Here is a 23567-nt window from a genome sequence, read left to right on the forward strand (position 1 = left end):
GCACAGAGACACTCACTGAAGGAACAGGCACCACCAAAGCCCAAAGATGGCCTGTCCCCATGGCAGGAGTCACCACCTCACCCTTGATGCCAGGCTGGTCCACGCAGCTCACTGTGGCAGTTCTCCTAATGCCATTAGAAGCTTACTAGAGATGCTGCAGCAGTTACATGAGGCCATTCCCAGAGTAACATTAACCAAACTGTGGACTACAGCAACAAAAGGGATTGAAGATGTGGATTTGTGAACCCATCAGCAGCCACACTAGAGCCAATGCAGTGATGAATGGTGCTGGCAAAGCAGCGGCAGTCCTGGGGAAGGACTTTTCCCATGTATATCCTTCAAGCAAATTTGTGAAGAAGGATCTGCAGGGCAGGAGCCCCTGGTCAGCAGCACTCCAGTGCGATATTGGCAGCACTGCTGCCTGTCATAGAAATCTCATGCCTGTCACTCACAAATGCTCTTATTTCAATAGAAGGATCAAAATTCAACAGGGAATTCCTGAGCCTGTCCATGTGACTACACTCACACAGCCAAATACCAAAGCTACTGTTGAAAGCAGGCATGTGTGCTCCACACTGGCCAAAAACAACCATTCATTTTACCTTCATTTAAAGTTCAAAAAACTTTAGCTTAAGATTTCGGTTAGCAGAGCACAGTTCTATCCTCAGGGCCTGGTTTCTAGAGCCAGATTACACGCACTGTGGTGAGAGAAGTCTCTGGCTGTGCTGCTGCCATCATCTGTGCCCAAGTAGTGAAGAGCAGGGCAAGGCAGGCATCTGCAGGTAAACCAGGAATACCATCTCATAATAGCAATATTAGAGTGCCCATCTTGCCCTTCTGCTTTAGGGAGAGGGTTTGCTAAAACCTGACGTTTGACAGCCTCTCTCCTCGACTCTGCTGCTGCGTACATGTCGTGCATACACACATCTCTGTGTGCCAGACATGCACACCCGTATGAACGTACATGGTTTGTACCTGCACATGTGTATTTCTGCTCAGTGCAGTGCAGACAGTGGTCCCCAGGCACACAAGCATCCTCCTGGCAAACACATACTCGGCACACATAATATTAACACATCAGCATCTCCGGCGACTGACTCCCAGAAGGAGCTCTACCTAATATAGCGACAGAAACATTAATATTTGCTGACTCAAGGGCTCCACCAGGAGGAAAAAACAGTTCGGATCATCCCCTAGGAAAGGCTTAGAAGGAAGGTGCTCCTCCAGCAGGCTGGGGGGGGTGACTGGCAGGGAGGCCACACTTCCCCTTTCAAAGCTTTCATCATTCAAAGACAAGGATGAGAAATGTGGCTGAAGTGGGTTAGCACAGTGTCAACCGGCCAGGGGCTGGCCACAGATCCAAGGGTGCTGCCACGCACACAGTATCCTCATCTGCTGCTAAAATCTTTACCAATCCAGAAACACTAAGAAAGAGGTTGCTAATTGCCCTGCTTTCACCCACTTTCTTTCCTTTTCCAGCAAGGTCTGGGAGTAGTCACTGACCTACCGCACTCCGCAGTGCTTTCGTGGCCAGAGTGCAGGGCTGGGAGCACACTGTCGGCTTGTGGCTACTGACAATCAAGTCAAATGGCCTCTTGTTTCAATTGGAATTTAAAAGGTGTGACTGTACCCATGAGCCTTGGCTCCTATTGTAGCCCCCAGACAGGTTTCTGCTCATCTGACCATTGCAGATATGTTCTTCACCGTGAGACAACCCCTCCAGAAGCACCTTCTTTGTCCCGTTGACTATAATGGAAGTCACACGTCAGTCTTACTCCAACCCAGAGCACACAGACCACATATACTGAAGCGACAAATCACAACTTCCCTCACACGCCCCCATCAGGCTTTTTTGACTGCGATGGCCACAGCATGAGCCAGACACACAGAGCCAGACCCACCTTGTCCACCAGAGCCCTCACAGGCACATTAGGTTTCTGTCCAAGACCCAGCTCTCCAGACTCTCTCCCACTAGTGGGAGAGGAAGGGATCTTGTGCCCTTCGTGCCTCTGAAGGAGGCACAAAGGGGCAGCAGGAGTAAGACTTTTGACCTGACAGCCTTGAGGGCACCGATACCAGCAGGTGTGAAGTTCTGACAGCTCAGCCCCAGCTGCCCAGTGCTGGGTGCCTAGCCAGCCCCAGCTCAGGGGGCTGAACCCTGCAATGCTGTGCCCAGGCAGTAAGGGTGCCTGCCCCGAGGGCATGATGCCCTTGATATATCAGGGGCCACCCACTCAAAATATATTTTAGCAATCTTTCTTCTTTGAATCTTAGGGACTCCTAGGAGATTTCTCCTTGAGACAAAAAATTTCAGAAAAAAAACCAAACAAACAAAAAACCAACCAACCAACCAAAAAAACCCAACTCAAAACATCTGTTTTCTCTCTGGACTGCAAACCCCATTCCCAGAAACAAGAAATAGCAAGTCAAGAGCTCTCAAACCACAAGACAATGTATGGAGCACTCATAACTTTCTCCCACAACCCAAAAGGTGTGAATACCGACTGTCACAGCCCAATTCTATTTTTGGATTTCACAAGGAAGCATGAAACTTGTAAGTAAAGGCACGGTTCTCTCCACGCTCACATTTTATTGAAACTATACACATATTTTACACACAATTTGAGTGGGAGCTGTTGTACCAGACTTTGGTATCTCATATACATTTACAGAACCTGAGGACATTGCAGTTTCATATTTGAATACTCTCTATACTCTCATCTTAATTAACAACACTCAAAACAAATGCTTTTTAGTACGTTCAGTGACATAACAGGTTCCATTACTCAACAACAGACCCATTTACAATATTTTCTCTTTCTCCCTATCCACACAGTATTTCCAAAAGGCGCTTGATTTTCCTCTCTGAGTCCACAGTTCTCTTGCAGCTGCAGGACATTAGTTAGGGACACTGGTTCCATCTTTTCTCTGTATTCTCCAGGCTGCCCTCTGCCCTCCTCCAAGTAGCTTATGTCAAATGATGCAGGCTCCTCTCTAGGAAAAAAAAAGCTGTCCCATTTCCATGATCAGTATATCCTCCTGATCTTTTACAGAGACCAAACAGAGTCAGTTTTACTGCTTATTTTTACAGCAGGGACAATTGTTCACTAAGAACTATGCTAAGGCAGTGAACCTGTTTATGAAACTCAGGTACCCAGGGCTATGGCTGATGTGGGCTGACAGGGAAATAACACTTAGACCATCCCATCACCGATAACCCTGGGCTGTCAGCTCACCTCATGCCAGGCCTATCGAAAGCAGCAAAAGATGTTTGCAATGATAAGACTTATAAAAGCTCTCACACAAAATGCTGAACATTATGAAAAACTCTTGGGTTTAATAAAGCTTTGTCTAGCTTGTGTAAACACTCACTTCACCTTTGAAAAGAAATGAGCGTGTCTATTCGCAGATAAACCATCTACAACTGAATAGTATTCCTTCCACCCCAAGTATCACTGCAGCACGTGAGCCATTCTTCAGTTGCTCCATTCTCTGCATGTGATGTCAAAAAATTACAAACAGCTTTCAGGCACACACTGGAACACACCAAAAACCAAACAACAGTCCTTCGTAAAATACTGCTAATCCATACTACTTCAAGGTTTGTTTTTGAAAGGTTTAATACCTTCTTCTTCTTCTGTGACAACGGTTCCAATGGTTCACATTAAACCCACAACTTGGTTTACCTTCATACATTATTGGTGCTTCCTTACTGCCCAAGCAGTATGTTTGTAGCACCTCAAGGGAAAATCCCTTGGAGGGATATGTCTTCTCACCCCATCAATGCACAAGTGAAACTGAAGTTTCCCCCAGCATGTCAGAGAAAGATGGACAACACCCAGAGGTGGCTGTTCCAGTGTCAGATGCCGATTACAACTCAGCACAACTACAGACTGCTTAATAAGGCACTTAATCAGTGAAGCAGGGAAAAACAGACTGCACAAGCCAAAGAACTACAGGATGTGGTTTTTCTCCTCTGTTAAGAGGTATGCCTTTTCAAGGATCATTCAAAGTCCACTGACTTGCTCAGTAACAGCTGTAAGACAAATTTTGCATGTATTTGAATTAAACACTTACCAAGACCCATCACCTTTTCAACCAGAGTAAAACTTTTTTCAGACAAAACCCAGGTTAGAGGGGAGATCAAACTTTATTCCTGGGTTTATAGTTCCGACCTGAATAATGTCTTCCCCCATTCAATTATTACTTTATCTGCAGCAGGATGAAAGAGAAGAGCTTTTACTCAAGACCAAATCTATAAACATGAAAATAATTTATTGCAACATTTATACAGAGTGATACCTCATCTGGTTTTCAGATTAAAATACCATAACATGAGGTAAATATGCAGTTTGCTTTCTTAAAACACTACCAAAGTCTTAAAAAAGTAGTAGTATCCAGGTAATTTTTAAAGACAGCAATGACAGCAGATGAGTCAGGGGAATCTTAAAAAGGCCATCTTTTTACAAAGCCATATAAATTCTTTAAAAATGATCCCCCTCCTTTTTTTTTTTTCAAATGACACAGAGAGAAATATATTTACTCCTCTGACAAACAACACGAAAACTCAGAAAAAAAAATCCCAGTAGACTCTGATTCCAGGAGATGAAATTAAGTCAACTTCACAGTAGAAAGGGAAACGAGGAGCAGGAAGCAGTCACTATTTATTTATCAAAAATCTGCATCCAGAGTGAAGACATTGTCCATTGTTTCTGCCATAACAGCAAAACGTTGATATTCCGAAACGCGCTTCTCAAAGAAATTTGTTTTTCCTTCCAGAGAAATATTCTCCATGAAATCAAAAGGATTTTCTGCATGAAAGACCTGGGGAAGGAAAAAACTACTACAGTGCTGATTCTGATAAGGAAATAATGCTTTAAAAATAAAAACAAAAAACCAACAAACAAAACAGTAAAATCCCTTCAAACTAGACCATCCCTGCTGCAATATGCTGTCGGATCTATGGACACCTATCTAAGCAAATTCAGTACTGCCACTCCCAGGGGTTTGGTCTGTGGTGAAGTTCACCAGTACAAGTTGCCTGTTATTCTTTGAGGACTGCAGCACTTGAGCACAGCTTACTCTTTCCATTACAAACCTGCCAAGCAGCTGAAGAGAAACAATGGCCTAAACTGTTCTTATTCTTTTAAACAGTGAAGCAGATATATTAATACCATGGTTTCAGCTGTCACCCACAGAAAGTCCATGTGCTAAATATGACCTGCTCCCAGGCATGATAAGAGAGTGCTTTGTGGTGACAGCTTTCCTGGGCTGCACTGGCAGGCCAGCATTCGGGGCAATTGCTTCTCTTACCTTTGAGAATCCGAGCTCCATTAGTAACCGGTCTGCGACAAATTCAATATATTGCTTCATCAAGGTGCAATTCATTCCAATCAGACCTACAGGTAATGCCTCTGTCAGAAACTCCTAGAAGTTAAAATACAGGTGACATTTAGATAAACGAAATTTAAGAAGAGAAAGGAGAGAAGACAGCTGTGCTTCACAGTAACACAATTTATGATGTCCCAGGCTCCCCAGGCAGTTGTCTTGCATCACTAAATTCAAAAAGTGTCTTCTGTTTTCAGTAGTTGTTTGTATCTTCCTTTATTTTTAGTATGTTGTTCTGGAAAAGGCACAAGGATTTTTATTACTGCTCTCTCATCTGCTTTTCCCCACCCCCCAGCTTAAGCTTCAGTATAAGCTTAAGCTCTAACTTCAATAACACCTACAGACCATAGTAGTGGGACCAGGAATAGATCCAGAAATCACCAGTTTTCCTTGGCTTCCAGACATTAGAGAATGAGAGATCAGAGAAGTAGTGATATACATGTGAGCTGAACCCAGTCATGTATATGTTTAGGCACCTGTCAGTGTTGTTGAGATAAAGCTGGGGAATTTGTCATCATCACAGTAGTTGGATGACAACAGAAAAGAAAGACCAAACTAAAATCCTGCCAAACACTCAGCAGTGCAGAAACTTGTACCTGTGGATGGGTAGCACTTCACATGAAAGAACTCGACATGAGTCTCAGAGGGAGTTAAAACCCAGCATGGTACACATGGCCAGAACAGACCCTGCCTTTTCCCAAGGACAAGCAGAAGAAACAAAGATCCTTAAAGGCCCAAGATAAGCAAACTCTTCTCTAAGAGACAGTTGCAGTTGGACTACATAATTGTTTGTAGGTTCCTTCCAACTGGAACTATTCTATTCAATATCAAATAAGACACCCTTTCTTCCCTACTGTCATTAGGGAAGAAACCAGCTACCAGCTTCAGCTTCTCCCAGTTCCCTGACAACTGAATGACAGAATCACAGAATCAATTTGGTTGGAAAAGACCTCTGAGATCATCAAGTCCAACCTATGACCAAACACCACCCTGTCAACTAGACTATGGTACTGAGTGCCCTGTCCAGTCTTTCCTTAAACACCTCTTGGGAGAGTGACTCCACCACCTCCCCGAGCAGCCCATTCCAACGTCTTATCACCCCTTCTGTGACAAAATTCTTCTTCCTGTTCAACCTAATCATCCCCTGGCACAGCTAAAGACCATGTCCTCTTGTCCTGTTGCTGGTCACCTGTGAGAACAGACTGACCCCCACCAGGCTACAACCTCCTTTCAGGCAGTTGTCGAGAGTGATGAGGTCTCCCCTGAGCCTGCTCTTCTCCAGGCTAAACACCCCCAGCTCCCTCAGCCACTCCTCACAGGACTTGTGCTCCAGACCCTTCACCAGCTTTGTTGCCCTTCTCTGGGCCCACTCCAGCACCTCAATGTCCTTCCTGAAGTGACAGACCCAGAACTGGACACAGGTCTTAAAGTGTGGTCTCACCAGTACCAAGTACAGGAGGACAATAACTGCCCTGGTCCTGCTGGCCACAGTATTCCTGATACAAGACAGGATGCCACTGGCATTCTTGGCCAGCTGGGCACACTGCTGGCTCACGTTCAGAAAGTCTCTGGCTCTTACTGTTACCATTAAGGAAGACAGAAAGTATAGTATGATGCATCAGGGACTCAGGCCTAAGCCAAGGATTAAATATGGAATCCCAAAAGTTGGAAGAGTAATTTATTTATTTTCACACATCAGATTGGTCCTGCACTGCCCATAATGCTGTCATAGTCAGACTTACCTGCTCAATTTCAACAGCATTAATGATGATCTCACGGACTCGCTCTTCTGATGGTCTGTTCACTAAATAATGGAACATTAGACAAGCAAAATCACAGTGTAGACCCTGAAATAAGAGAACAATGAAAAAAATAAGTCAGTTTTACCCTCCTTCTCATAGTTTGCTCTTACCCTGAGGCAGCCTCATTTGGATTGAAGCTTCCTAGCCTCCTGCTTCTTTGACAGTCTTGTTGTTATCACATGTAGTGCATTATTTTCAGTTTACAATTAAGTAACATCTCAAATCCAGTACATGCCACCTACACCAAAATAATGCTCAGCATACATGTTTCTCAGGTAAAATTTTGTTGAGGGCTGCTCTGTTGTGAGGGATCCTACACAGAGCCTTGCTAGGTCTCTGCCTCCCATAAGAGATGATTTTGCAGAAAGACTCCTACATCAAGACCTGCACAACTACCTGCAAGTTAAAATAGACTGTTTACCTACTCTTCGCTTCAAAATACTTGGTTTAAGTTCTTTCAGTATCATTTCTTCCCTTGATTCTCCTAACAGTATTTTAAGAAAGAAAAATTCAGATTAGAGTCACCAAATCCAAGACTAACAAATCATCTCTGCCCCAACTAATCCCACCTTCACGTTTCACTCAGTTATTCTGCACAGAGCCTCATAAACTGTGCTCTTTTCCAGGATTTCCATAAAAGCCTCCAGCCAAGATAAGCTAACATTAGGAGATAAGCAACCCCTCACAATACCAGACAGCTACTCCAAGAGGTGCCTCGGTTGCCATTTGACTTGCACGGCTACAGCTTGAGCCTCTGGCTTCAGCCATATCCACCACTGCCAGACTAAAGGAGCACTGTGCTACTGTCTTTCCTCTCAACAGCAAGGTGGTCATTACAGCCAATAAGCACCATGATGGCACATCCGGAGTGAAAACCAGTCAGAAGGATTTGGTAGACTATGGGCTACGAGACAATCCAGTACTACCATTAACAAGGGTCAAAACAAAACCAAGAAGTGAAAATTTTTTTGAAAAGGCTATAAAACCCTTGTGATTCAGGTCATGAAACAGCCCTGAAATACCACAATTTGGGAAATATCCTGCCTCTAGGGACAGCCTTAGCTGCCTGCTGCTGTCATGTCCAGGGCAACATCACTAGCAGGATGCAGGATATGCCTGGCTTCTCCAATGAACCAATGTGCTCTGCTGACTGGTGCTCCCACCAGCTTTGCACCTTTCAGAATCAGAGATGTACCAGCTCAAGAACAGACTGAGAACAGAGCCTCCAGCTCAAAAAACATACTGAGTGTTAATCATTTATCTGTTCAGGTGCATCAAAAAACAGTTTGTGCAGCTTTCCACTGTGGATTCTTTTTACTGCTATTGCTTTTGTAACAGCATTTCCTGGTTTTCGGCGCAGGTACTGTGTGCACCAAGCCTTGCCCTTCATAACAGCACTGCAGTTGGAATTATGCCAGCAGAGCCCAAGAAAAATTCAGTCTTTTGGTGCTCAACTCCGCAGAGAAGCACAGTTACACTCGTTCACCTGTAAGTGATCCTTCTAACAAACAAGTCCTTCCTCACTCAAATGGATCCGTTCATAATAACTCAAGGAAGGTCAAGGCTGGAGAACTGTTTGGTTTTACTTACTGATCATATCACTTTCTTCAAGTGTCTTTTAAAGACATACTGTAAGATGTCTCCTTTCAAATCAGTTTATCTAACCCATGAAAATTACTTCCATTACGATAAAGTTCTTTACTCTTTCAGACCAACTCTTTTAAGTTACAACCACTAGCATGCTTATACTGCATACAAAACCGGTCTTTCCACTTTTTCAGTGCTGACAGCAATGTCAGTAGTGTGGTGCACAAGCCTCAACCACAAGCAACAGCTGCCAACTGGCAGGAAGCAGAGAAAGAAAGGGGCACTTGTCAGCACACGGCTTGCCATGTTTGGTGTGATCACACGCAGCCCCTCAGACCCCTCACATCTTAAGCTAAGAAGCACTCCCCTCTAAGGCAGATCTGTAGCTGCCCCTTCCCAGGAGATTCTATTGCTGTGCAGCAACACAAGAACATGGAGAGGGTCAGTATCTGCTGCTTCTGCAGCGACCTGCCACAGCTGGCCTAGTGACAGAGGCAGGCGGTTGTCTGCAACCGTCGGAACCCACAACTAGGAGCAAGTGGGGAGTGGTACAAGGAGACCATCTGAACTTGCCTGAAGGTTCAGAGTCATACACTAGCCAGGTTCTTGCTTCAGCCAGCACCCACTACAGTTGGGGACCATGCAATTCCACCCCAGTCCTTGAGCAGCCAGGCCTTTGCCTCCCTTCACAGTAGAGGAAAACAAACATCCCCTTCAATCTAAGAAGTTCACCTTTTTAATAATACTATATGCATTAGTGTGCTGGGTTTGGCTGTGATAGAGTTCGTTTTTATTCACAGGAATTAATTCCTTGTTTTGCTTTCCTTGTGTGCACAGCTTTTGCTTTCCCTGTTAAACTCTCTTCATCTCAACCAACAAGTTTTCCAGCTTTTACCCTTCTGATTCTCTCCCCGATCCTAACAGTGGGGGAAGGGAGTGATGGATGGCCAGGCCAAACAAGTGGTGGTGAATGGAGTTAAACCCAGTTGGTGGCCAGTAACAGGTGGTATTCCCCAGGGCTCAGTTATGTTATGTTATATATGCTATATATATGTTACTGGCCCCAATGGCCAGTCCTGTTTAACATCTTTATCCATAATCTGGGAAAGGGGATCGAGTGCACCCTCAGTCAGTTTGCAGAAGACACCAAGTTTGGTGGGAGTGTTGATCTGCTGGAGGGTAGGAAGGCAGAGGGATATGGACAGGCTGAATCAATGGACTGAGAACAACTGCATGAGGATCAATAAGGCCAAGTGCTGGGTCCTGCACTTGGGTCACAACAAGCCCATGCAATGCTACAGACTTGGGGAACAGTGGCTGGAAAGTGGTCTGGTGGAAAAGGACCTGGGGGTGCTGGTTCAGAGTGGCTGAACAGGAAGCAGCAGAGTGCCCAGCTGACCAAGAAGGCCAATGGAATCCTGGTCTGTGTCAGAAACAGTGTGGCCAGCAGGACCAGGCAGTGACTGTCCCCCTGTACTCAGCACTGGTGAGGCTGTACATTGAATCCTGCGCTCAGTTTTGGGCCTCTCACTACAAGGAGGACATTGAGGTGCTGGAGCATGTCCAGGGAAAGGCAACAAATCCGGTGAAGGGTCTGGAGCAAAAGTCTGATGAGGAGTGGCTAAGGGAGCTGGGGGTGTTCAGCCTGGAGAAAAGGAGGCTCAGGGGTGACCTTATTGCTCTCTACAACCTCTGAAAGGAGGTTGTAGCCAGGTGAGGGTCAGCCTCTCCTCCCAGGTAACAAGCAACAGAACAAGAGGAAATGGCCCCAAGTTCCATCAGACAGGGTGTTAGATCAAAACAACTTCATGGAAATTGCTGTCAAGAATTGGAACAGGCTGTCCAGGGAAGTGGTTGAGTCACCATCCCTGGAGGTATTTAAAAGACATGTGGATGTGGCACTTAGGGACATGGTTTAGAGGTGAACTTGGCAGTGTTAACAGTTAGACTCAGCAATCTTAGAGGTTTTTTCCAACCTAAATGATTTTATGATTCTATAATTATAGCTAGAAGTCTGCTTCTTTCCCCTTTCTCTGTCAACACTATGCATTCTTCATGAATATAATCCTGCCCTTCCCCTGGAAACTCACTTTTCCCAAACAGTATGTAGGACATGCCACATTACCTCATCTCTGCTAATAAGTTCATTGGAGAAAGTCAGTCCAGGCATCAGGCCCCTCTTCTTCAGCCAAAATATAGCAGCAAAGGAACCCGAAAAGAAGATGCCTTCCACTGCAGCAAAGGCAACCACTCTCTCACCTGTTTAACATAACATGGTTTTTGTTAGACACAAATTACTGTATTGCTCATCAGCAAGATACACCCTCAGACAGACTAATGCCAGAGAGGAACAATCCCCTTTGCAGCACTAGGTGCTGTTTTTGAGCACATCCTTCAGTAGATCCCGAGGCATACAGGGTCTACAAACCCAACAGGACTCAACCACAGGCAACCCCAGCAGAACTGAAGAACGAGGGCACCCACTGAAACTGCTGCGGGTCAGAAGTGAAAGAACATAATTGTGGCCAAGACATTAGTACTCCATTATCTCTTTCTCCTAAAAGGCAGGAAAACGGCTGTGTAACTGACAGACAACCTGAGACAAGACCCAATCTCCTATAAATTAAACAAAAAACCTAACACCTTCTGCTTGTTGAGAATCTAGATAAAACCATATTCTTACAAGAGTAGGAGACAGAACATAATTCATCAAGACACAAAAAACTATTTATGTTATCCCACCCTTCATCCAAGGAAAGCATAGCATTTTTGGTTCCAGTTCTCCCTGTTTTCTACAGGTGTGTGTTTCTTCAGACTATAAGACCATCTGACTGCTTAAAGACACACCATTCCATGTACACTACTTTAAAAAACTTCACAAGATCCTTGGGTATATTCTAACATGAAGGGCTTTTGCACTAAGTGCTGGTGCCTTTTCCCAGTGAGAACTGCACAGAATTTTGTGTAAAAAAGAAAATAACTGCAAAATAGCCAGACGTCCCACTTCCTCTATGAGATACATATGCCAACTACTGGTTCATTTGAAGAAAGTTAGGAAAAAAGCATGGAGAGCAACACAAAAGTATCACAGAAGTTATTACAGAAAGAATTTTTCTGGCAACACTAAAAATCTCCCAGTTTACTTCTATAGAGAAGGGGAGAAAGGTTCCTCATACAATATAGTTTAATGATGCACGAGACTGAGTATGAGTGTGGATGGAATGCACGAAGTTTGGGGGCAGGGAGCAGGGGGAGTGTAGTTTTTGAGTTAGGGAATGTTCTGATTCCTGGCACACCCCACACTGCTGGGAGCCAAATGAAGGAGATGATGAAGGAGCTCCACACACAGCAAGCAAAGCGAGACTGAGGAAGGAGTGGGACACTCCAGGACAGGACAATGTACAGCAACAAAAAATAACCCCACTCAAGCAACAGTGTGAACAACAGATGCTGCAAAAGAATGATATTCAGATTTGTTTTGCTTGTCAGGCTGAATCTCTCCATCTCCTATACTTTCTTGAAATACAGAGGATGTTTGGTTTAAAAAATTCACCAGTCCACCCATTATGCATTTCAGCTACAGTTGGCCCTTCAGAGTCGACCTTGTAAGCTGAATGCAGAACACTGGAAAGGATGCCCTGTATTGTGCTGATGGAAGCTGAGCCAGTGTCACAGCTCTGAAATGAGATACAAAAATTAGAAACCTGGTTCCAATAGCAAACCAGAAACACCAGCAACAGATGGTTCTTCAGTCTTTTTGTCCAGCCTCAGTTACAAAAAAAACCCCATGGATTTGTCTATGTGGAATGAACACAGAACACAGAAAATGCCTGGACTTCAGCTGCCCAGTTCTGAACACTGGAGTACAAAATCGGAGCCAAGTGGAAGAAATAATCAAAACTAAAAAATAAGGTCTACAAGGAAAAACTGAAGAAACCAGGGTTGTTCGGTACAAAAAAAAAAAAAAAGACAGAGAATTCCATAAGCATTTTTCATAACACAATTTCAGGGGGTACTGCCACTACTATATTTCATTAGCTGAAGATAAAAACATACATGCTCACTAGAAGTTCCTTCTAGTTCTTTAGTTAAACCAGAGACCCAGAAACCACTACATCTGTGGAGAACTTCATTTCATGTTCCAAGGGTGCAGCTTACTCACAGAGGATTAGTTTGCAATACGCAACGGAAAAAAGTTTTTAAGAAGCTACACACCAAAAGTGGATTCTCGGTCTTCAATCCACTTCAGAGCCCAGTCTGCTTTCTTCTTGATACAGGGCATTGTTTCAATAGCATTAAATAAGAAATCCCTACAGAAGAAAATAGAGGTAAAACATCAAAACAGTGATTTATGCAAATCTGCCCTGGTTGTCCCTTCTGGCTCAACCAGACAGAGGATCCCATTATGCAAGGCTCTGAACTAACCCAAGTTAAGAGATTATTCCCACCCCAAAGGAGTGATGATCTGTCCTGCATTTGGCTAGGATAGAATTAATTTTCTTCCTAGTTGCTGGTACAGTGCTCTGTTTTGGATTTAGGATGAGAATAATGTTGATAACACACTGATGTTTTAGTTGTTGCTAAGCAGTGTTTACACTAAGCCAAGGACTTTACAGCTTCCAACACCACCCCACCAGCAAGTAGGCTGGGGGGCATAAGAAGCTGGGCAGGGACACAGCCAGGACAGCTGACCCCAACTGGCCAGAGGGATATTCCATACCATATGATGTCAAGCTCAGAACATGAACTAAGAGGAAAGCTGGCTGGGAGCTGCTGTTTGGGAACTGGCTGGGTATCAGTCAGCAGGTGATGGACAACTGCATTGTGCATCACTTGTTTTGTACATTATTATTATTTTATTTTTCCATCCTATTGAACTGCCTTTATCTCAAACCATGAATTTTAGCTTTTCCCTCAGTTCTCTCCCCATACCACTGGGTGAGGGCAGGCAGTGTGGTGATTAGCTGTGTGGTGTTTAGCTGCCTGACAGGTTAAATCACGACATGATATCTGACAGCAAGGGCAGAGAGAGGCAGATGTGCAGAAAGAACAAACCCAAGGGCTCAGAGGAGGCGAGATGCAGAGAGGGGAAGGGAACTCAAACCCATCCCAGGAGTGCTCACCCACCATACCACACTGCCTCTCAGACTTGAAGCCAGTCACTTCAAGCCTACCCACTGAGCAAAACCTCATTTTGCCCAGCTTAACAAAAGGAACTGGATTCCCACACACAGAGACTCTGTTCCCACGATGAAGGGAAACTTTACAGTTCTCCCACTGTCACCACACAGGATGCCACCATGGAAAACCAAGCTCTGGCTGACCATCACCATGGTGGAGTCTCTGAGGGAAAGTGTTACTTTTCAAATGTATTACTGTTTGGACTAGCAAGTTCTTCAGACAACAAAGGTGACTGGGCTATCCAAAGAACCCAATCCTTCAAAAATAAGCAGTTCAAGTTGTATGAAAAAGCACCGACAACAAAAATGTCACAAGGATGCAATACATTGATCACAGTATATTACAAACACCAGCTGGATCATGAGCACTCAATTTCCTCAGGCTAATCCTTTGCTGATATGAGAGCAAGAACCACATCAGCATAATAACCATTAGGAGTTTGTCTAACTTTTAACAACATTTCACAGAGTCTGCAATTCTTGCAAAGATTTGTACAAATATTAACTAACCTTGTGACACTCTCACATAAGTCTTTTGGTCAGTAATTCTCCTCTATATTTTGGGGGTCAGGCATGCAGGCCTTGAAAACTTTAAGGAACCTTCCCCAACTCCCCCAGTAAGTCAGTATGAAACAGGAGACAGATGCTGCTGCCCAAATACGGTGCCATTGGCCTAAGTGACAGATTTCCCATGGGTCTGTAACACATTCAGAGGTTTACCTTTTCTTGGGATCTTTGATGTAGGTGTCTATGAGCAAGCTGTACATCTCTGAGTGAACATTCTCAATGAGAATCTGAAAGCCATAGAAACAACGAGCTTCTGGGATCTGCACCTCCTGACTAAAGCGTGCCACCTATCAAAACCAGAAACATGACAATGAGTACAGTAAAACAGTCCTGCATGACACTACTCTGAGCTTAAGGAGAGACAAAAGATCTCTGCCACAAAGACAAGATGGGAGCAGTTCAGTCCTACTTTGTTCAGAGGTATGTCAATAGCACAGGTGTAGTGCAGAGGAAAATAAAGCAAGCTAACTAGAAGTAAATACATCTCTTACATGTATTGGATAGAAAGCTGAAGCATGAGAGCATACATATACAGGAGTAGAATAGCAAAATATTGCAATGCTAAACATTTCATACTGAACAAAGCCTCAGACTTTTTGTTGGTCTTTAAAAAAATAAACAATATGACATAAGACATGTTCGTGCAATATGTGCACGTATATTCTACGCATTATAAACATTCGAGATTTAAACTGGGCCTTTGCAGACAGATACCACTGCTAACCTGTGGTGAGATATTCTCCAGCCCAGAACAGACTGCAGCAGAAAGATTTCCCCACCTTTCTAACAGCACTCACCTGCAGCCCTGAAAGGTCCTAGGATGCCATTCAGTGAGAGCAAAATGGATTTTACCAAAATGGGCCGTACAGATCATGGCACAGCCATGGTCTGTATTCGCTACTTCCCATTTGACATGAGTACAGGAAAAAATGTGGGGTTCTATTAAGTCATTCAGAAATGTGCATCAACACAGACAAGCAGGGGCTGAACCTAAAAACAGTACCCAGAGTAATGTGATTTGGAGTCCTGATGACCCCAGTTGACCCAATTTAAATCAAATACTGCTCCCAGAAGAACAAGCTGCTTGTTCCCCTTGGCAAAGGTGATGTGGAAAGGAAAAAAAGTACACATCTAATAAAGCTATGCATTAATGTGAGAAAGCTAAAATGAAAAGTCAATTTGCCAATAAAATGAGTAAGCATTCAATCCTTCTGTAAATCTTTCTCACCAGGTTTTCATTTACAATTCCATCACTGGCTGCAAAAAATGCCAGAACATGAGAGATAAAGTATTTTTCATCTGCTTTGAGCTTGTTCCAGTGAGGAAGGTCCTTTGACAAATCAACCTAATGAAAAAAAAAGAAAAACATTATTGGACTTCTGACTTTGTCATTCTGTAAGAACAGAAGCAGCCCAGTCAAATAACCGAGGCAGAGTTTTGGCATTTGCTCTCAAATCTTTACATGCAGAGAATTTAAATACATGTGACTGTAAAAGACAACAGACACACTGAAGTACTGCTGTCTCTCTCTGCAACAGTAATATCATGTGCTTGTTTCACAGCTTGTATTTTTGTAACATGGAATAAAAATCAGTGTCTATTAAATAAATAAATCAGATTTTGAAAAATATTACTATCTTTTTGTCATGAGTATGAACATGCACCAATAAGCAGAGCTCACTCTGAGGCATTTAAACTTTACTTGAAATAAATGCTGATACTCCAAGCAAGCTATACCCAAGTGTGCCAAAAGATGGCGGCCTGAGGGGACTTTTGCCTTTGGCAGGTGTTCAGCCTCCATCCTGTTGAAGAACGGCATGGAGCAAAAGCTGTGCAACTGCTCTTGTCTACCAGACCAAACTCTAGACATAGCAGAAAACCACAGCTTCCTTCCCATGGGCCTTTTTTGTTTGTTTGTTTGTTTGAGGGATTTCTGAACCACAGCAACAGTTAAGTAGGGCCAGGTGTGAAAAATACAGAGGCCTAAAAACATATATATATATGTACACATGTGTGAATATAAACATGTACACTTATACATGTGTCTAAAAACACATATAAACCAGTTTTACAGTTAACTTTCCAGTTCGTTTGGAAATGCACTCACAGATGGTAGGACAGTGTAAGAAGGAACCAGTAACATAGTAAAAGGGAAATGCTGGTGAGGCAGGAGTTCAAATGCCTTTTCTTTAATGCTTTAAATCAACGTTTGCTGCAACAGGGCAGCAAGCCTTCCAGGCAGGCAATGGAATAGTACCTCTATGAACCACTGCTCCTCATCATCCCAGGACACTTTCTGGACTATTTAGAGCCTTTCACTTCACTTCTCTGCAGTTGCAGATCACTGCTCACAAACGAGCAAAGGCTGCATAAGCTTAGAGTTACAACAAACAGCTCCCCTTGCAGATAATCTCTCCAAAGCAAAGCAGTGTTCAGAAGTCTCCACTGCTGCAAGGACAGCAAACCAAGTATTGCTAAGGTCTGGCTGACCAGCAGTCTCAGGGAAGAACTTACAGCTGGCATTGTAACACAGGGCAAGCATCTCACCAGAACAATCAGGAGTCATTTTTAGCAAGTGTCTCTGATTAACACAATCTTTCTGGAAATTAGATGCCTAACATTAAAAACCAGAATTCACCTGAAATTGCCCAGAACATCTTACAGGGGAAGGAGTTAGTTGCAGGCTCAGACATCACAGCAGGGTAGGAGCTATGTGACCACAGTTCACAGCTATCCAGCTTAGGGTCACTCTATAACCAGAGGAACAACCCAGGATACAACTCCACCTCATCTTAAACCAAACACCTAAATCAGCTCTGCTGAATTGCCCTGTGGAAGCAGCTTGCTTTCCACTGTCCATGAAGGGAGTTCTGTTTTGGTGCTGGCATCCCTTGTTCTATGCCATTAACTCCAATCCTTACAACACAGAAGCCAGCAGCAGAGCTGGGAAAGGAGCACCAGGACACCAGTGGTCTGAGTGCCTTGTGCCAACCCACTGGGCCCAGGGCTCACCTCTTCTGCTGTCCAAAAGGAGGCCTGAGCCTGCTTATACATCTTCCATATGTCTGGGTACTGGATGGGGAAGATGACAAAGCGGCGGTGATTCTTCCTGAGAAGAGGCTCCTCATCAAGGTCCGAGCCATTTTCAGCAGCACTCGGTGGGGAGCTCTGAAAATAAAGCACAGTTCTGGTTAAAGTTACCATGACCTATTCCTCTTCTTCCCCACATCTCAGAGGTGTGGTTCAAAGGCCACCCGTGTCACACAGACACTCACCTGCCCTGTCCCTGGGGTACCTGCCCCCTTGCCCTCCATCCGTGCTCCTGGGGCAGCAGCACTGCCTGTCCACCGGCTCTTTCCAGCACAGCTCACACCAAACACCCTCTCCCAGCTGTGCCTGTGCCAGGAAGTGCCTGACACCTGTGTGCCAAAGACAAAGCCTTTCTGCAACATGAGGAGGAAACCTGCCCTGGGAGACAACATCAGCTGCAGTGGTACTCACACGTGTGAGGTCACCGCTCAGAGCTGCAGCCCACAGCCAGCACAGCTCCACCAGGCTCATCGCCCAGGGTATCCCACAGACATCTGCTTTACACTGAGCCACTGGGGCCTGGATGGACTTGCTTAAAAATGCCATGAGATCACAGAAACTAATCCCAACTGATAGAGGACAGCCCTGTGCCACGGCGAGTCTCAGCATGGAGGTTTGTGTATGCAACCCTGTAGTGTGCAGAGGGCAGCCCGCACACCGCTGTAGGCTGCTCTGGAGGCTCTCCCTCAAGGGCCAATATGCAGCTATGTGACTCTCTTTCCAACAGCTGGTAGCAGGAAAACCTCTGCCTGGAGTCACTCATCTCCACCCTGATCCTTCTGTGGGCTCCCAGAGAACACATGAGCACAGCTCTTCCTCAGAGAGCTCCCAGCCTGGCCAAAGAGGGGACAGCTGACATTTAGGAGGCAGCACAGAGAGGGCACTCTATGAGCAGGGCCTTCACCTCACCTCCAGCTGAGGACATCTACTGCCAGGACCAATTCCAGGCAGCATTCTACCAGGCACATCAGCAAGCACCTACTGAAGACAACAATTGTGAAGAGCTGTCAGGACAGCATACTGCAACCTCTCCAGAGGGGCTGGTGACTGATCAGAAGTTTAGCCAGCAGGATGCCTTTCTGGGTCAGTTCCAAGATCCCACTGACACTGCTGTAGAGGATAACCAACCACAGGCAGTATATGAAGTATTACACATAATACAGCAGGAAAGGGGAGCTAAAGGTTTTGAATACCATTGTTACTACCCTCCTAGGAGGTGCCAAAGTCTTTTCCCTACCCATCTGCTTGTAACAACTCACATAATAAAAAGTAATCCTGTAGTTCAACTTGGAAAATACTCTACTTACTTTTTTTTTATTTACATAGCTACTTACATTTTAAGAAAACAAATAAAACCCAGACACACATTGCAAAACTGGCATAGGCACCACAGATTCCCAAAGAAAACATATCAGGAAGCATATTCTGGGTTACAATTTTACCACTTTATTATATTTTTAAGTATTATTCAACTACATGAGACAAATTCCCAGCATCATCTTGCCAAGTCTCTGCTGAAGACCATGAGAGTGCAAGACCTTTTGTATTTCCCAGGACACAGAGATGATTTCAGTAACCCACTGGAAGAATTTAGGCTCAGCGGGGATGGCACCTTGTCTTAGCACACACCTTCTCAGGGCCTGCCAGGCAGCCAACATCTCGATCTGCTTCTGCATCTATCATCATCCTTAAAAATGGAAACGCTGCAAAAGTCTTCCTTGTTAGCCCAGCCACTGCTGGCTCATAGACAGCAGTGGTCCACCAGGACCCCCAGATCCTCCTCCACAGTGGCCCCAGCCTGTACTGGTGAAGGGGGTTATTCCTCCCCAGGTGCAGGACCCAGCGCTTGCCTTTGTTGAATTTCAGATAGTTCTGCTCTGCCCATCTCTCCAGCCTGTCGAGGTCCTTCTGAAGGACTGCACAGCCCTCTGGGGAGTCAGCCACTCCTCTCAGTCATGTGATGTCAATGAACTTGCTGGGGAGGCATCTGCCCCTTCATGCAAGTCATTGATGAATAAGTCAAACAATACTGGGCCCAGTATCAACCCTTGGGAGACACTACTAATTATAGGCCTCCAACCCTGTGCCACTGATCACAACCCTTCAAGTTCTGCCATTCAGCCAGTGCTCAATGGCACTCACCATCCACTCATCCAGCTCACGCTTCCTGAGCTTGCCTATGAGGATATCACGGGAGACACTGTCAAAAGCCTCACTGAAGTCTAGGCAGACAAAATCCAATGCTCTCCCCTTGTCTTACAGCCACTTGTCCCATCATAGAAAGCATTCAGGTTGCTTAAGCTTGATTTCCATTTGGTGAATTCCCACTGACTGCTCATGATAACTGTCTTCCACGTGCTTAGAGGTGGCCTGAAGATTCCATCACCTTTCCAGGAATTCAGATCAGGCTGACTGGCCTGTAGTTTTACAAACTGTATAAAAAAATTTTTTTAATTACATGGTTTTAGTTGTTTTGGGCTTTTAATTTTGAAAAAGGACAGATCAGCCACAGAAACTACACCATACTGAAACCTCCCACTCAGCCTACATCTGACCTCCACTATCCCCCTCCGGGGTAGAGAGGAGTTTCACAGGCAGGTTCCAAGTTGGCAGGCTGCTAGTTACAGGACAGTCCCATCTCTCTCCATTTTGGTTTCCATTCCTCTCAGCAAAAGTTTTACCAGAGTAATACTCGTTACCTAGCCTGTTTGTTAACACAGGCATGTACCAACATGTCTTGGCACAACTCAGCTGAAAATTCAGGGAAGATCTTCTCTAACTCGATTTCAGATGCACTGCACATTCTGGTCACTGCTGGGAATTCTGAGCAGCCACCACCTCGTGCTGAAGGAGCAAAATGGTTTCCCAGCCCTGCCTTCCTGGCTCCACAGGGCACTGGCAGGGGTATGAGGAGCAGGAGAAAGTAACAGCCACTAGGTCAACACTGCCCTCAATCTGCACCCCAGATCTTTTACTTAATCCTATGATGGCACATAAAACAGTCAACACTTACCACAGTAACAAAGGGCATCCAGTTTATTATGTGTATGTGCTTCACCCTGTTCAGACAATGTGACTCAAACACATAAAAGAGCTGAAGCTGGTGGGCACAGGCCAACCCACGCTCTAGCAAGATCAGCCACAGCACATTGCTCAGGACCACATCCAGATGAGGTTTCACTATCTCCCCCTTCAGAATAAACAACTCTTTTCTTACATGGAAATGGAACCTCCCGTGTTTCAGTGTGTGACCAATGCCCCTAGTCCCATCATGGGACACCACTGAGAAGCACCTGGCTCTGTTTCCTTTATTCCCTCCATCAGCTATTTACACACTCACAAGAGCCTCTGGAGTCTTTTCTTCTCCAGGCTGAAGAGACCAAGCACTCACAGACTCTCTTCATATGACAGATGCTGCAGTCTCTTAATCATCAGCTCTTTGCTGGACACACTCCAATACGTCATATCCCACTTATTCCGCAACTGCTAGAAACAACTCTTCTGCTGATGTCAATAAAGCAAATGGACAACAAAGACTGCTTAGTGGTACCAAAATTTCTTCCATTAATTTCAGAATCAGCAAACTAGGAAATAATTAACAAATTTACAAACATACAACCATCACCCCACAGCAAGAGCTGTTGGGCTACATGTGCAAGTATCACAGTTACATGCTGCGTATCAGCTGTAGCCAAGGAAAAAGCTAAAGGTGCTGGCAGAGCCAGCACTGTCATGTGGCACATACTATGAACCCTAGTAAGAGACTGCACATACATCCCATGAGCTCCCAAAGCATTCAGGCTAGCTGTAGGCAGTGCAAGCCATGCTAGCAGGGAGACTGGGAAGACCACCAGCATTCGTGAGAGAGACGGCTTGCGCTGTACAGCCTCTGAGGAGCACAACACCCGCTGGTTCCACACATCCAAGGGCATGCACAGGACTGACTGCCATGTGCCTCTCCACTGTGGGTACAGCATGTCACTGTTCAGGGAGAAACATTAAGGGGCTTCTTAGGCTTGTATTTAACATGGTACACCTGTTTTTGGAAATGAGTACTGATGAGACACAAGGGTTTCAGAAGACCACACGGTTTCCCCTGACCGTCGCACACCGCGGCCCGGCTTAGCACGGTTATACTGGGGAGACACCAGAACGGAGCTGAGACACCTCCCAGGGGCAGACCCTCCTGGTACACAGGGCCTGGGAAGCCAGGTCCGCCACCAACATCCACACCTGCCGCCGTGGCAGCTCAGGGCAGAGGGGGCGAGCTCTGCCTTCCCGGCTCCCGGCAGGCGCAGCTCTGCAAGCCCAGACGCTCCGGGGCGGCAGGACCGGCGCTGCCCCGTCCTGTGCCGAGAAACCCGTGGCCTCCCGGGGCAGGTCCGCATCCCCCGCAGATGCTGCCAGCGCTCCCTGCTCCCGATCCCGGCTAGCGGTCCGCATCCCCCGCAGGCGCCGCCAGCGAGGTGCCCGAAGGCTCCGGCCCTCCCGAGCCCGGGCGGGACAAGGGCGCGGGGGCGGCCCCGTGCCCCTTCCAGGGCTGTCCGTGCCAGCAGATCGCCGGGGCGGGCGGGAGTGCCCTGGGTCCCCCCGAGGCGGCCCGGCCCGGCCCTCCCCTGCGGGAGGCAGCGCAGCGCCCGGCGGTGCGGGAGGCCGCGGGCCCGGCTAGGCCGGGCCGGGGCTGTCGCCGCTCCCGGAGCCCCCGCCCGCCCGCGGCCCCGCTCACGGCCCGGCCCGGCCTCACCTGCTCCGGCCCCGCCGGTTCCCGCAGCGCCGCCGGCCCTCGGCACTCGCCCATGGCCGGCGGGACTGCACCACAAGGGGCGGTGGAAGGGGAATGGCCGCGGCCGCTCCGCCCCCGGGGACTGCGTAACACACAGGCAGCTTCTCAAGGGCCTGTGAGCGTGCGTATGATTAATATTTGTTTCTGTCCCTTCTTGCAAGCTGAGAGATCTCATCCAGAGCTGGGAACCATCAGAGTTCCCTGGTTTCCTCTTCCCTCCTCATCCCGAAGGTGGCCAGGCCCTCGGGCACCTTTTTTGTAGACATGTGAGTCCTGTACCAAAATAACCAGTCCTATAGGAGAGAAGAAAGGCCCCACCGAATGGATACAGCAGAGTTTGTCACAGAGACCTGAAATCAAAGATACAAACCTAAAAACAAACACCAGTGAGAACTAAAAGGTTTTCAGCATCAAGACAGGCAGCACATAAGCAGGACTGACCCACTCTTTGGAGGCCAGTCCTCTGGAGCCCAGGGTGGTCCCTTGAAGAGGAGGAGAAGGAAGACATGGAAGCCTGGTGATCCTCAGTGGAAATGAGTCCGTAAAGACTGTTCACTCTCCCTGTGACTGCTGCCCAGTGCTCCCCAGTCCAAGTGTGGGCCAAACATCCTCAGCCCCCCTGCAGCCAGGGAAGGGACACAGTGCACAGGTAGGGACTTCAAGGGATTCTGGTGTCCCTCTCTGCAAAGGTAACCTTTGGTTTTGTTAGTTCTCTGTCATTAGGAATTTGGTTTGCTTTTTGTTGTTTTTTTTGTAAGGGTACCTGGCTGCCACAGTGACTGAGGCCTCCCCTTTCTCCCTTCCCAAGCATGGGAAGTGGGAGTTGGGCCAGCTGGGCTCCTCTGGACTGCATCTGCTTCCTACATGTTTTTTATGCCTTGTGAGAGTAAGTCAAGCCTCACCAGGGCAGGAGATAAGGAAAGTGGTGAAATCTGTGCAGCACACCTGAATAAGCATGAGAACAGCTCTGGTTTTCTTACATGGGAGTTTTCTGAGGTGCAGAAACACCTGCCTAAGCAGCAAGTTACTAAAGAGCGCACCAGAACACAGAAACAGTAAATGACAAAAGGTGGTTTCACACTAACAACATCCGCTGTTACCTGAGTACTGCTCTGAGACAGCCTTTAAGTTTTATTACCCAGAGATACCTGTACAAGTTGTTTAATCTTC

General features: G+C 46.2%; 1 protein-coding gene across 3 annotated transcripts; it reads right to left on the reverse strand.

Moving 5' to 3' along the window:
* Positions 1-2559: 2559 nt before the first annotated feature.
* RRM2B (ribonucleotide reductase regulatory TP53 inducible subunit M2B) lies at positions 2560-22525 on the reverse strand. 3 transcript variants are annotated; one of them, XM_051785349.1, is made up of 9 exons: positions 22359-22525; positions 17537-17692; positions 15753-15869; positions 14678-14811; positions 12993-13087; positions 10903-11036; positions 7131-7235; positions 5314-5427; positions 2560-4824 (listed from the first exon to the last, which is right to left on the reverse strand). In XM_051785349.1, the coding sequence occupies exons 1-9, from the start codon at positions 22410-22412 to the stop codon at positions 4672-4674; spliced, it is 1062 nt and encodes a 353-aa protein (XP_051641309.1). In that variant the 5' UTR covers positions 22413-22525; the 3' UTR covers positions 2560-4671. The 3 variants fall into 3 exon arrangements, with proteins under 3 accessions (XP_051641309.1, XP_051641307.1, XP_051641308.1); XM_051785347.1 differs by lacking the exon at positions 22359-22525 and adding an exon at positions 17800-17933; XM_051785348.1 differs by lacking the exons at positions 15753-15869; positions 22359-22525 and adding an exon at positions 17800-18132.
* Between the last annotated feature and the right edge of the window lie 1042 nt (positions 22526-23567).

This window comes from Manacus candei, unplaced genomic scaffold, assembly GCF_025592945.1.
Source record: "Manacus candei isolate 608988 ecotype Guabito, Panama unplaced genomic scaffold, ASM2559294v1 h1tg000019l, whole genome shotgun sequence".
Taxonomy (NCBI): domain Eukaryota; kingdom Metazoa; phylum Chordata; class Aves; order Passeriformes; family Pipridae; genus Manacus; species Manacus candei.

What these genes read in the sequence shown, in the direction of transcription:
- RRM2B (XM_051785348.1), bottom strand. Translation starts at nt 18,006, where the DNA reads ATGTTGTCTCCCAGGGCAGGTTTCCTCCTCATGTTGCAGAAAGGCTTT. An exon ending in CCTTTTGGACAGCAGAAGAG is followed by an intron (nt 14,812 to 17,536) that starts GTGAGCCCTGGG and finishes TGGTTTTGATAG; the next exon opens with GTGGCACGCTTTAGTCAGGA. An exon ending in ATGCTGTTGAAATTGAGCAG is followed by an intron (nt 5,428 to 7,130) that starts GTAAGTCTGACT and finishes TTTAACTTCTAG; the next exon opens with GAGTTTCTGACAGAGGCATT.